General features: G+C 37.8%; 1 protein-coding gene across 1 annotated transcript in view; it reads left to right on the top strand.

Annotated features, from left to right (window-relative positions):
• The first annotated feature begins 476 nt into the window (after positions 1–476).
• The window catches only part of LOC101881190 (acrosin-like), a 162,398-nt gene continuing 148,168 nt past the window's right edge, over positions 477–14,706 (top strand). The window contains exon 1 of the mRNA XM_034060426.1: positions 477–662. Coding sequence (XP_033916317.1) covers positions 477–662 — 186 coding nt within the window. The remainder of the gene's footprint in view (positions 663–14,706) is intronic.

The raw sequence follows: 14,706 nt of genomic DNA, 5'->3' as shown, positions 1-14,706 counted from the left end.
TGTGGAAGGTAATTGTAGTGGAGTGCATATTAACTATTTGTTCACCCTTTCTGAATGGCTTCTAATAATTGTTGATTCAAATGAGAAAAACCCCTATCTCCACAGAGAGAAAGTGTCAGGGGATATAGAGGAGACAAAGCTCTGGGAAGGGTGAAAAGCAGTTGCTGCAAGCAGGTCCTTGGCATTAGCTTTACGTGATTCATATCATGTTCTTATTGCTTTATCTGGTAAGGTAACTGCGACGTTCAGAATGCATGCAAAGAAAGGGTAGACAGGAACAGGTATGGTGGTCAACCGGCCCTTTTCTGTGTGTGTTTCGAAACGATTCAAAAAGCAGAAGGAACTGACAGCTCGTTATCGCTTGGACAAAGGGAAAGGAAGCAGAGCTGGGATCCTGCTCCACCAGGGTGAGAGGCGCTTTCCTGGGTTTGCTGCCCAGCAACAAATGGCCCTGCAACAAACCGCCCGGCTACAAAATGCCTGGGCACAGCGATATAGAAACGGAGGCGCCTGCCAGCGCCCAGTGCGAACTGGGCCAGGGGCTCACCAGATACTCTGCGGATGATCCTCACCTGGGGAACGGTCCGAGACAGCCTGACACTATAAAAAGGCAACCGTCGTTCAGCCGTATGGATTATCTTTTCACCCTGGATCCTAGCGGAGTAAGGACCAGGACTAAAAGGACTAGAGCTGACAGGATTTCAACTTGCTGACTGAAAAGACATCGTTGCATCCACAGGCTGGTGATCCTATTTATTTTCTTTCCTTCTTTCTTTCCTTTCTACTTTTCTCCCTTTACTTGGGATCCCTTATAAGAATGAGAGCTCGCCAAGAATTCTCTTACTTCTGACATAGTTTAGGGAAGTTTGCAATCAAATCAACTGTTGTTTTTTAGTCTCTGGAGGCCTGTGATTTCTCCCATGAACTATACAGTGTGGTAAAAAAAAAGGTTCCCTGGAATGATAGGCTTCCCTGAGAATGGTAGAATCATTGTTCCTGGAAGTGTTCAAAAACTCTGTAGATGGGGGCCTTAGTGACATGGTTTAGCAGTGGACTTGGCAGTCCTGGGGTAATGATTGGACTTGATGATCTGTGATTATATGCTGATTCTTAGGCTTTGTCATTTCAATATTTAGGAGCAGTTAATCTTGAACGTCTATGAAAACATCCCCTGTTAACTAGAGGAATTAAAATTCTTGTCATCTAGACCTCACTGCCTGGTTAGTGGTTTAGAAATTGTGTACAAAGGAGAGACTAACTTGGAATGCCTCACTCATTCTGTCACTGTAGATATTTAAGATATGATAGTAGCCGCCAGGATGCACTCAGTTATTTGGTTCCCACTGACTGTATGAGGTATCTGTCTCTCCAAAGGAAAACAGTTTTAGAATGGAGAAGGTATTTGCTGTGTCACTTAATGAGCTTTTTTAACATTTTTTGAAGCTTTGATGAATGTGAAATGCAGTTGTACTTAGAAAAGCCCCACATTTTTAAGACAAGGGATACCTGTATTTTCTTTATAAGTAGATATTTGAGAATAAGTAGGCTAAAAGGCTGCCTAGGTATATATATGTCAAGAAAGACTTACTAAAAAAATGTAAAATTATGATTTTGAGGTTTAGTGGAGCTTGTTTTGAATGATAAACTTACAACTTTCATGAGAGTGGCACCTTAAATTGATTTCTCAGCTTTTCCAATGAATTTTAGATCTTTGGAGTGCTAATTCTGAGTTACAGCTTTCATTTGAGAGCCTGCACTATAGATTAAGTGCAAAACCATGCAAATATGAGCCACAAATCACACACACACACAAAGTTAGCCTTTGGCATGTGTATCTGACATCTCATGAGAAATTTCTCAAAAATTGCTTATAGTATAGATTGTCACCAAGATTGAAGTTCAAAGTAGCAAATCCATTTAGTCCAAACAGTCATTACCACAGTGCAGTGGTTGCCAGCATCTCGGTAGAAAAAGCTCAGAAAAAAACCCTTACTTTCTGAAACAAATAATCCATTATAACAACTCCCATAATTTTCAGAACGAAATTTGAAGTTGGAACATTCTTTGACTGGTGGCCATTGATGCTGAGTCATATTTCCAAGCAATGTTGTGGGATGTGAAAGAGGATAAAAAACCTGAATAAATGATAGAATTAGTATGTTGAGTGCAGTGCTGCTTTTCCTAGATGAATAATGCTGTAGTCATATTTTAATACAGAATCAAATGTAGATAGCCAGATGTTTAGACAGTGTATAGTCCCTGGAGGCAGTAGCACATTGTCAGTTCATACCTAATTTGTATATGTTTGTGTATATGTGAAATAAATACAGGAAGCAGGTTTCTATTTCATACTTCATTCAGGGCAGTTGGTTTCCTTACAGATTAAGATTTCTTTTCTTTGCATTTCTGAATACAGTACAAATAAAATTGAGTACTGTGATATGCTGGTGATTACATTAGAATGTTTTTGGGTACTCCTTAAGGTTAAGCTTTATAAATGCAGAAGACTATGTCTGAATTGCAAACAACCCAGATATAAATACAGTTATTTTTTTATCTTAAAAAAGATTAGCACACTTACTGCCATATTTATTATCTTATTTATTACTGTATTGCAGAAGTGTAGGCCAAAGGGAAGTGACAGTGGTAAGTTTCCTATTTATAAGTGACCCCATATTTGAAGCCGAAAAGTATGATATTACCTTCACATTTGCTATAGAAATAAAGGTGTCTTGCAAAAACAAAGCAGTGCCTATTAAAATTCCAACTTAAAGTTATGTTGCAAAAATTATATAGTACTTGTTTGAGTGCCTTTTTTTGTGTAGAAATTATTATAGTTAAATTAAAACTTGTACTTCATGTGATAGTAGATCCTCATTTTACATAACTCTTTCAGTAAATGACAAAAATTGTGGGGAAAGCTTATACATTTTATCTTTGCTCTTTTCAATGCTTATCTGTAGTCTGACTTGATGTGTGCAAAGGCTCAGATTTGATGTGCTGTGCAAAAAAGGGAAGAAAGGCAGAAAAAAGTATCACCAGTTGTAACACCTTTCAGCCAATTATTGACATACTTCATTCAAAGACATGATTGTTCACACAGCTTATTCTGTCTGGTGTCATTCTGGAGCACAGCAGGAGCTGCTAGGAATTGGGATAATGATTATAATGAATTTTCTCCTTTTGACAGACACATTAACAATGGTGTTTCCTTGCCACTCACAAATGGTTGTTTCTAATCTTATAAAGTACACTTAAAAATTTCCATACTTATATATATCCAGTGTTTTATTTATAGACTGACATCCACTGTTGGGTTTTAGATAGCGATTATACATCTTCACAACTACTATTATTTAGAAAGTTGAAATGGTGCAGTAAGTTTCATTAATTTCTCATGCATAGGGTTTGTTGTAGATGTGTGGGAGCTGAGAAAACTTATACTTTATGTTTTAAAGATGAAAACAATAGCAGTTGTATTTAGTAAAGAACTATTGGTATGTTCCTGCTCACCAGCAAGTTCTGCAGATAATCTGTAAGAGTTAGAATTCCCTTAATAGGCAGGAATTCATGTGCATGCATATCATCATTAAAACTCATCTTCTTTGAATAAGTGTGGTATGAGCAAAAAGGCAGGCTTTATGCTGAAATTAATCTACACCTAATGCAATATGCAATACTTATTATTTGCCCCCCAATGTAAATTTGAAAGCTACTGGAAATGTTGATAGCCTTTGGTATATTCAAAGTCTGGTTCTTGGCAATTAGCAAATCAGTTATAATAATGTAGAAGATGTGTGGTTTTTCAAATTTTATAAAATGCATGATCTCTCTCTGTAAATCCTGGATCTCAGAAGTAAAAGTCATCGAATCAGCTAGGTTGAAAAGGGCCTTTAAGATCATCAAGTCCAACCATTACACAAGAACTGCCTAGACCACCACTAAACCGTGTCACTAAGGGCCTCATCTACACAGTTTTTGAATAATTTCAGGGACAGTGATTCCACCACTGCCCTGGGCAGCCTATTCCAACGTCTGATCACTCTCTCTGTGAAGAAATTTTTCCTAATATCCAAACTAAACCTCCCCTGGCTCAGCTTGAGGCCATTTCCCCTTGTCCTTTCAGTTGTTACTTGGGAGAAGTGACTGACCCCCACCTCACTACAACCTCCTGTCAGGTAGCTGTAGAGAGTGGTAAGATCCCCCATGAGCCTTCTCTTCTCCAGGATAAACAACCCCAGTTCCCTCAGCTGCTCCTCATCAGACGTGCGCTCCAGACTCTTCACAAGCTTTGTTGTTCTTCTCTGGACCCACAAAGTCTTTCTTGTATTTGAGGGGCCCAGAACTGAACTCAGGATTCAAGGTACAGCCTCACCAATGCTGAGTACTGCAGGAAGACCCTTAAAAGAACCTAGACCCTGGTAAAAGACATGAAAGTGCTAGGGTTGCAGGATTTTTCTGTATAGAGTCTGGCCTTTGATACTGTGATTGATCAGCTGGGAGAAAGATGTAAGGAGAGTGTTTCTATGAATAAAATTAGACTGACTTGTCTGTGTGGTGTCCTGAATGTTGTTAATGTTGTTAATTACAGGACATTTTAGACTTTTGTCTCATTAGACTTCACAAATTTGCATTTTTATCCACAGTGTATCTAAGTTTAACTTTAGCATTAACTTTGAAGTGAATAGGTATTGAACTCATTACTTTTTCTGGACTCTTCTTGTAATGTAAGTTTAGTTTAAGACCTGAAACCTCTCCTATATCATCACAATGTAATTCAAAGAGCAAATCAGTAAAAGGTAAATACTTTGCTTTTTGTTTTGCATTCAGTATCATAGGAAATTATCTCATGTGCATGTACTCAAGTAGAGAAAGATAGCAAACTTAACTTCAGTGAGCATTCTTCATTTCCAGAACCATCTTTGTTCTCTATTTCAGTTGCAACTACTAGGTCTTATTTTAGAACGAAATATGCGAAAATCTTCTTTTTGTACTTGAGGAATATGAGTGTTTCTGAGGGTCCTTACTGTTATGCTTTCTTAATCTTTACAGTTTTTAATCTGAGTTTTTTTTATTGTAGTCAAGGCAAAGGTTTCTAATATAGTCTCATATTTTCCTGTTACATTAATTGTTCTTGGAATGCTGGCATATGGTTATTGTTGCATTTAAGAATAGGTTAGAACTAAACCTGTATTTTCCTTCTGAAAGTCTGATGCATCATAGAGACTATAAATTGAAGAGTTGTGCCCTGTTGATTTGAAGCATTATTAAGAAACTATCAGTCCTCAGGGGCTGGAGATATTTCCAAGCAGGAACTTGACAGACTAGATTAGAGATAATTGCGGCCTTTATTCTTACAAAGTTCAGTGAGAAAGTTTCTCATTTGATAGTTTGCCATTGTCACAAAATACATTGGATGGCAGTTTCATATTAACTTGGAGGCCTGTTAGCAAAAGGTATGGATAGAAAGCTGGAAATTTCTTCATAGTACATGTGATAAATGGATGTATTCTTCAGAGCCATCAGGAAGGTCATGTTCTTATATTAAATTAGTAAAGGGAAAAAATAAGCATATAAGTCACCAATTACCTAGTTAAATTACAGACCTACCAATATAAAGAAAAAATATGGAAACCAGAAGATATTTTCATTTATTACACTGACTTCAATGAATGGTCAATCAAACTGAAGAATGATAAAATCACTAAAGTGGAACATAGAACAGGTCTTGCTCAGTGATGTGTATTTCATTTTAACTCAGTTCAAATATGGGCTACTTTGTGACTGATAACCCTGTCAGTTCCTGGTTAGCGACAGATATATCATTGCATGCTTATAACAAGGTATCTAGCTCAGTCATAGGCAAAACAAACAGTATAGATTAGGGCTGGCCAAAATGCTGCTGAAGGAAAAAAACGTCAAGACCCCAAAACCTGCCAGAACTGTCAGCATTATGAACAATATTTTTCTTTTCTGGCAAATCTGCAAGTGTGAGGATAACCAGATCTCTGACAATGTTCAGTTAAACCTCTGAGAAACAGCTTTTCTCTTGACTTGCATTTCAATTAATTTATATATTAGGATGAATGGGTTTGAAATCCTGATGCCTTACTTATGTCTATAAAAGTATATTGAGACTTCTGCATCATCAGTGCCAAATACCTTTCAAGGAACATGAGATACTAGCACTGAAAATTTGATAGGAAAAGTCAATATGGAAATATCACAGATATTCAGCTTTCTGGCAAATATTACTTTCTGGGCTGCAAGCATAAATTGCTAGGCTACATTGAGCTTCTTATCAACAAGTATTCCCCAGATTTTTTCCTGAAGGCTGTATTTGTGCTTAAATGGTCCTGACCCAGGAGCAGGACCTTGCATTTGGCTTTGTTGGGCCCACCTCTTAAGATCCCTCTGGATGGCATCCCTTCCCTCGATTGTGTCAGTTGCACTGCATGGCTCTGTGTCATCACAAACTTGCTGAGGGTGCACTCAGTCCCACTGTTCATGTCACTGACAAAGATGTAAGCCATGCTGGCCCCGATACCAACCCCTGGGGAATGCCACTTGTCACTGATCTCTACTTGGTCATTGAGCCATTGACCATAACATGAGTGCGAACATCTAGCCAGCTCTTTAACCACTCCATCCATCCATCAAGTCTATGTCTCTCTGGTTTAGAGACAAGGATATCATATGGGACAGTGCCAAATGCTTTGCACAAGTGTAGGTAGATGACATCAGTCATTCTTTCTTTATCCACCAATGTCATAGCCCCATCATAGAAGGCCACCAAATTTTTCAGGCACAGTTTGCCCTTAGTGAAGTCATGTTGGCTGTCACCAGTCCCCCTCTTATTGTCCTTGTGCCTTAGCATAGTTACTAGGAAGATCAGCTCTATGATCTTGCCAGGCACTGAGGTGAGACTGACTGGCTTGTAGGTCCCTTGGTCTTTCTTTATTCCCTTTAAAAAAACTGAGGTTTGTTTCCCTTTTTTCAGCCAGTAGGAACTCACCAGAATGCCATCACTTCTCAGATACGATGGCTAGTGGCTTAGCCACTTGATCTGCCAGTTCCATAAGGACCCGGGGATGCATTCCACGAGTGTCTCACTATAAGAAGGACATCAGCCTATTAGAGTGTCTCCAGAGGAGAACAATCAAGATGGTGAAAGGTCTCAAACGCAAGACTTAGGAGGAGTGGCTGAGATCACTTGGTTTATTCAGCATGGAAAAGAGATGGCTGAGGGATGACCTAATTGCAGTCTACAATTTCCACAAAGGGGGCAGCAGAAACCTGTGTCTGACCAGTGACAGGACACAAGGAAATTGAATGAAGTTTTGTTGGGGGGAGTTTACACTGGATTTCAGGAAAAGGTTCTTCACTGTGAGGGTGGGTAATCATCGATTCTACAAGTGAAGAGGAAAGTTTTGGTAATTTTGATGAATTTTCCTTTAAGCCTTTGGCTGGGAACAAAACTCCCTCCTTTTGTCAGATAGTGTTTAGAAGTGACACTGTAATAAATCCTAAAGAAAAAATTGTTTTGATGGGAAAACCTCTCACATCACACAGCAGAACTGTGAAGAAAAATAAGAAAGTAAATAAATGTTTTGAAGTTATCATACAGCTAGACATTTGTGAATGATAACTGCCTAGATCAAGTTCCTTTAAAGAGATATTTTGAAGTCTGACAACAAAATTTTTTGGGTAAAATTAAAGAAGGGAATGTGGAAATCAGGTAAGTAAGTAATGACCCAACACCCCTTTCTACCCAAAGCAGATGCTGCCTAGACCTCTTCAATAGAAGCACTTTAGCAGTATAGCATGGTAGCTAACGCAACAAAACCACAACTCAACTCAAGCACTGTAATTTAAATGCAGTTCTTATTCCAGGGAAAGGATGAGAAAAATAATGTGCTACCTGTTAGAGCATTTCTGTTGCTTTATGTCTCCCTAGATGGTATTTAAATGTTATAGTGTTAGTAGGAGTATAAAACCCATTTGAAACAGAATAATCATAGAATCAAGACCAAGAGGATGTGGCCTTTTGGACAGCAGCACTAGGCAAAATCTGCTGTTGTTTCACTGCAGTTATAGGAAAGCACTGCTGAGAATAAGAGTGTTTGGTTGAAGTAGTTTAAAACCTGATCTATCATCGTTCATTTACTTTGCATAAATAACAAGCCCCCTTTGCTTAAAGTGTGTTTTCATCATTCTTTTATCAAGAATGCAGAAGAGAATTTTCTGTGCTTGACTCTATAGGTATCTAATTTGGCTAGATGCAAATACATTTTTATTGACCTTTTTGGATAAGATCTTAGAGTAGCATTATTGCTGTGAGTAGATATACACCATTTTTTGATGCACACCATTTATTTTTAAAAGATGAGTATGATTTGAGGAAAAGCAAATTCTATCTTTATTGTTGATATTTATAATTTATGTTAATCTACCCTTAAAAGTAATGACCTTTGAGTTAATTTACATGACTGTTTGCTTTCCTTTCAAATCTGGGAACTTGTGGGAAATAAATCAGTACTGAAGACTAAGAATTCAGCCAGCTTAAAAAGAGCATAAGCTTTTTAATTAGACTGCTTTTCACATGTTTAGTTTTATTATGCATGGTGAAATGAATGGAGATTGTTAACTAGGCTGCCACGACATGCTTTGTGGTTAACTGTGTTATAAAGAAATAATATCAAATTATAACTGTCTTGTAATTTTAAAATTATTCTGCCCTGTAAAGTTTACTACCTTATTAAATCTGCAGGTTAGCCTTCCTTAGGAGGGTTTCATAAGATTTCCTAAGTAGATGACTGGTAGAAGAATTCATCATATAAAACAGTACGTCTCAGAAATTCATGGTTATAATTTAGTTCGTGGAGTGAAGGAATCATGAGGCATTTTTATTTCCAATTCAGATTAATAGACATACCCCCCTAAACTGCCTTTCAAATTCAAAGGCAAAATCAATATACTTAAAAATATTTCAAATACATTTTATCTATTTCTCTTCTTTTTACTCTTCGCTTTTAAATATCCTGGTGATAACTCACACTGTATGGATAGATAGTAATTTACATTAAACAATAATAATGGAAATACATACATGAGGAAAAGGCAGTTATTTATATGAAAAATCATCTTCGTAAAAGTTACTATGCTTATTAGCCTCATTTTCTATGGAACCAAAATGTATGACATCGTACTGTCTCTACATCTGTCCTCTGCCTCTACTTTTTTATTCAATAGCTAATTTCAAGCAAGTTGGATAGTCCAGCTCAAAGACGCTAAAGTCCTACAAATTTTAGTTGTCAGAGACAAAACCTCTCTCAGAGACTCCAATACTGAGTGAAAAAATGAAGGAAGATCTTAAATTTACTTACATTAGAAAAAGATGCTACAAATCCTACACTGGGAAAAGCTTCAGTTGCACTTTATTCTTTTGTTATGTGTAAAAAAAATCCACTACTCCGTCAGAGTTTGTCTCTGACATAGATTCATGCTTTTGAATTTGTGTACTTCCACTGAAAAGCCTGTTGATCATGAGACATGGCTGCACTGCAGACCAGAATTTGGGAGATTTAGTGCTTCCTGGAAACATTTTTCTCCTGTACAGTGCTATGGTATAAAGCAATATGGCCTCATTGCACTAATTGTTTGGCTGGTAGATCTTCAACCTGAGCACGCTTGTCTAAGTTCTTGTTGACACTCAGTAGTGATTGCCTTCTCTTTGTATTAGCTGTGTTTTCTGTTTGCAAGCCAGGGCTGTATTTAGCTATTTATCCAGTTCTATATGGCTGGCTCCCTGCTAAAGGATGGTATAACCCTCAGTAAAGCACTGCAGTTGCGCTTTTCCCCCTCATTGAAATAATCTGTGTCAAGATTTAGGGATTTCTAGCTCTAATCCTGGGCTTGCCATGTACTACAGTGGTGTAACAGAAGCATTAGTTGAACCAGGGCTTTTGCAGTGTACTGAAAAAGCACTAGCGATTTCAGTGGAAGTAGTCACCACAGGTGTTTAATCCCAGGTTTCCAAAGAATGCTCTGGCATATAGTTTCAATTTTTTTACAATAAAAATTAGATATTTAACTGCCCTTGAATGTATATGCCTTAATTATTTTGGTTAATTCAAGGGGCCATCCTTACCTCCCTTCCTCTTGTGACTTATGTTTATGTTGCATTTATGATATTTGTTATTTTTTAAACAATAAAGACTTTCTAGTCAGAAACCTAGGCACTGATTATACATAATGTTGCATCATATGACATATTGTTATCCTTTGTCAGGTAGGGAATAGAGCTCATTTCAGCTGTTTACTCAAAAAGTGAAAGGCATTACCATCATAATTTTAATTGGGATTTTATTTACATTTTGAGAGTGCCTGGAGGCCTGTGTCAGTGTGCCATTATGCTGTTTGAAAAGCACAGCAAAGACATAGACCTTATTCTACAGAGCTAACAATTTGAGAAACTGCAGAGCACCAGGACATTTTTATGTGTGGTTATGTCTGAATTAGTATTATCTATATTTATACACTGACACACCTGAACGTTTCTTTTTCCCCTTTATGGGTTGTATCATCTGTTGTTATTTTAGCACGATGTAGAATACTGGCATGATACATTTGCCATTATTGAAATAAAGAATAAAATTATTGAAAGGTTTTTTTGCAATCAATAATGTTATTTTGTCAAAAATTGGCGGATAATGTTCCTTTTTTCTTTCTGATGGTTGGATGTGATGGCTAAAGCTATTATAATACATAGGTGGACAGAGGAGAGGAAATTACCAAAATAGTGTATTTTTGATTGGAGAGCTTGAAAACATTGCCCATAAGCAAAGTTGTTATTCTGCTTCATGAGAAATGCATGTATATCTCATTGTGTAAGGAAAGTTACTTTTATTGCTCTCATAGAAGTAATAAATCACAGTGAAAATCTGTTACAGAAGTACAGGCCTGCACAGTGGACAAAGAAAATCCTTGTTGCACCTGAAAGTTGAGATGAAATGATGTCAGAATTATACAGAGCTCTTCCTTGGTGTTGAGGAAAAATTGGAAGAAGTGGGAGCTCAGCCCATATTCAAGAGGTGTCTCTGGGGTTTTCCTGGGTTGCCTTGGTCAGCTTGTACTCCTTTTCTCATCTCTAGCTCACCCTGTAGTTGTGCTGTATGTTGTGCAGCTCTTGTTGAGGATGTTCTGGCAGAGTGCCTAAGCTTTTGGCTCTGGTGCATCCGTTTTCTATTGACAGGAGGTGGAGAAGAAAAAAGGGGTGTAGAGCACAATGTAAAGAACAGATAACTTTGAAGCTGCTATAGGGCAATTTTTTGTATGCAAGATCTATAGTGTCTTGGTAACCTCCCTTGTATGTTCTAGAAGTGGGCAGAGAAGTCAATACTTCCCAGTGCAGGAAGCTGAGGAAAAGAAATATTTTAGGCTGTACAAGGGGAAAAGACGATCACTGTAATTGCTGATCAAGTGATATGTCCCCCTCTTGGTGGCTGTATCCGAACTAGTAACTTCAACAGTGTGAGAGAAGATTTTGATCAGCTAGTAGAGGATTCACTGACCATGGTTTTGGACTGTGCCAACCAATACCCATTCGTTCATGGAGTCGGAGAACTGGTGCAGATGCAGAAACCATTCCCATTTGGCAGTTTGCATGGAAGGGGAAATTCAAATTGTAGCTGCTCAGCAATGTTAATTTGTGACCAAGGAATGATCTGGCATAGAGGTCAAGAAGATCCAGCTTCAGAAGTTAAACTAGCTGGAAGCAGAGTTACAAGGAACAGAAGGATTTGCCTGTCAGGAGTTAGGTTTCCCCTGGTGATGAAATAAGAAATAGCTGCAGCATTGCCTTGTGGCAACCCTGGAATGAAAGTGCTCAACTCAATGCCCGGCTGCAACTGCTGATGTTGGTGCTTAATTCACCTCAGAGGGTACAATAAATTTCCCAACAGTGTACAGCCATCCTGAGTCAGAGATTGTGAATTCAGTGATGCTAACTGGGTCAGACCATGCACTGTCCCAGACCAAGCCACGATCCCAGATGTGCTTAATTTTCAAGTGTAGATACAGCATGAGTGTCCAGCTTTATGTCTTTACCTAAGAGTGCAGCAGTTTTGTACTTCCAGCTCTGGAGGCTCTTAATTCAGACCTTTGGGTTGGCAAAGACTGCCTGCACATAATCACAAGTTTCTTCTACTGAATCTTCTACCAGGATATTATTTCTGTTAGTGCTTCCACTCTGAATACCCCAGACATACGGTGGCTGCTGCGCACACTAATGAACAAAGATCACGTCTCTCTCTTTTTCAGTGTCCCTATGTGTATATGCAAATGAATGTTTAAGGCTTAGTTTTCTATGGTTTTTCTTTAATATTCACATAGAAGTAGTTTTACAGCCAGTAAATTTTCCTAAAATCAATCTTGGCTCTTGGTAGAACTAAACAAAATAAAACAAATATAAAATAAAAAGAATGAAAAAGAATGAATGGGAATGTGAATAAAGAGTGAACAAAAGACGTAGTATTATTTGGTAAATCTGTGTTTTGTAGTCTCTTTCAAGGAAAAGATGGTTCAGCTCTGATTTCGGCTGCCTTTCTGTTCTGATACTCAGATTCATAATGGTAAGGCTTATCAAGTAACTTCTGTAGTTACATATGAGCTAACACAATATCCACCTAAGAATGCCAAAGTTACAGCTATTTAGAAGAGCTCTGCCCTTAGTCTCTCTTGTTAAGCACAAAAATGGTGAAAGCGGTCACTTATGTGACTTTTTATGTGAGTTTTATGCATTACTTCTGTGCCTTTCAGGTAAGAATTGCTGACAGTTCAAGGTGAGAGGTTGGTGCTTGACTGCCTGATCAAGCAAGAGCTTTCTTGGACCTGCCTCTGACAACATTGAGAAGAAAACATAGCTTTTTCCTGTTGGCAAAAGGGAGATTTTCTGTCCCTTGCTATCTGACCAGTGTAGTTGGCTAGAGGTACAAGAGAAAAAATTATCTAATGAGAAGGAATATAACGATGTATTCTCCCTACATGTGATTCTAGTCTGTACTTGGATGTTTCCTGTTGAAGTTGCTCACTCATTCTGCTGCACTTGACAGTCAAGAGTTGACTGTACTGAATGGTTTCCCACACCTTTTAGCAGGGTTTGCTGTTATGCAGTGGTTGAGGAATAAGCAATGTGTGGTTCCCAGCACTGCTGTCCACAGATACCATCCTTCCTGTTTGTCTTCTGAACTGGCAGTTACAAGATTGTCCCTTTCAAGGCAGAGTCCCCTCCTACTATGGCCCATAGTGTACATAACAGATGACTTAAAAAGGAAAAATCTGAGTTTTACCTGATGTAAATCAATCTAATTGCCTTGATTCTCCCCACTAAAGGTCAAGCTGATATTTTCAGTACCTAGGATGCATTTGGAATATAACATCTAATAGCAAAGTCTAGAGGAAGCTTGGGATTCATGATAGAGCCTTTGAATCCTTACATATGTAAGGATTCAAATCAGTGATTTCTTTACACTGGCTTAGCACTGCATTATTTCCTGCTTCTAGCTTCTGCAAACATACAGCCCATTCAGGAAGGAAAATTCAGGCAGGAAAGTAAAGGTGCTATGGAAGATTTGAATTTTTGCTCTCTCCGTAAATTTAGCTACATAAATCCATTAGGAAATTTGCAATGTCAGTTGCAGCTGAAACAATTTTACACAGAGAAACTTGGTGGGGTATAGGGATGAGGGTAAATATGATTCTGCAGTCACAGTCTGGGATGTCTACAGTCAAAGCAATGGCAATCAGTCTCACAGGATTACTGTAATGAATCTGGAGACTGCTGGAGAAGTACTGCGCTGAGCTTTGTACACTAAAAGAATACATTAAATCCTAGTAATGCTGTAATGTTTGGAAAACAAGGAAACATTTATGAAATGTTGAAGGAATTACGTACGCTTTTGGAGGGTATTTTAAATTCATAATATATTTCTTATATCTTTTTCAGAAATCTTTAATGCCTGTTATATTATCAGCATTATTATTTAGGTTGCTTTGTAATAACAATAACTTGGAGTCAAAACCCCAAAAATTCAGGGAAATACATATAGTACTCATCATGTGATACCACCTAATCTTATATTCTTAGGTGCCTCAATTAAATAAGAGGCAGAAATGCCATGTCTGTGGAGAGACAAAGAGCAATTCCGACCTTAGACAATTTTAAATCACTCTTTGGAGGTCTCAATTTTAAATCATTCTTTGGAGGTCTCAATTTTATTTCTAAAGATTTCAGGGACACCTGCAATAACTGGGTTACCATGTTATGCATCTCATTTATCCACCTGACATTAGGAGAGAAGATCCACACCAAAGAGCCTCCTTTTTGGGATTTTTTTTTTTTTTAGAAACTTGTTTGAAACTTTTTTACATCATGAACTGTCATCTTTTGTTCTTGACTGGAATAATTTTCTTAGCTCCTGGTCCTAAGTGTTGCCAAGGACTGTGGTATCAGGCTTGAAGGAATAGAGCTAGTATTATATTACAAAACTAAGGATAATTTTGACATTTTTTAAAGTACCTGTATTATTTAAACACAACTTTGTGAATAATTTTTAAAATTTCAAGTACTTTATACAATTTCTTTTCCAGTTTCCTATATGGAGGGAAATGTATTGAACATAATATTTTGAGACTAGTTTGTAGAAA

This window comes from Melopsittacus undulatus, chromosome 3, assembly GCF_012275295.1.
Source record: "Melopsittacus undulatus isolate bMelUnd1 chromosome 3, bMelUnd1.mat.Z, whole genome shotgun sequence".
Lineage (NCBI taxonomy): Eukaryota > Metazoa > Chordata > Aves > Psittaciformes > Psittaculidae > Melopsittacus > Melopsittacus undulatus.
This window is presented reverse-complemented; position numbering and strand designations above follow the sequence as displayed.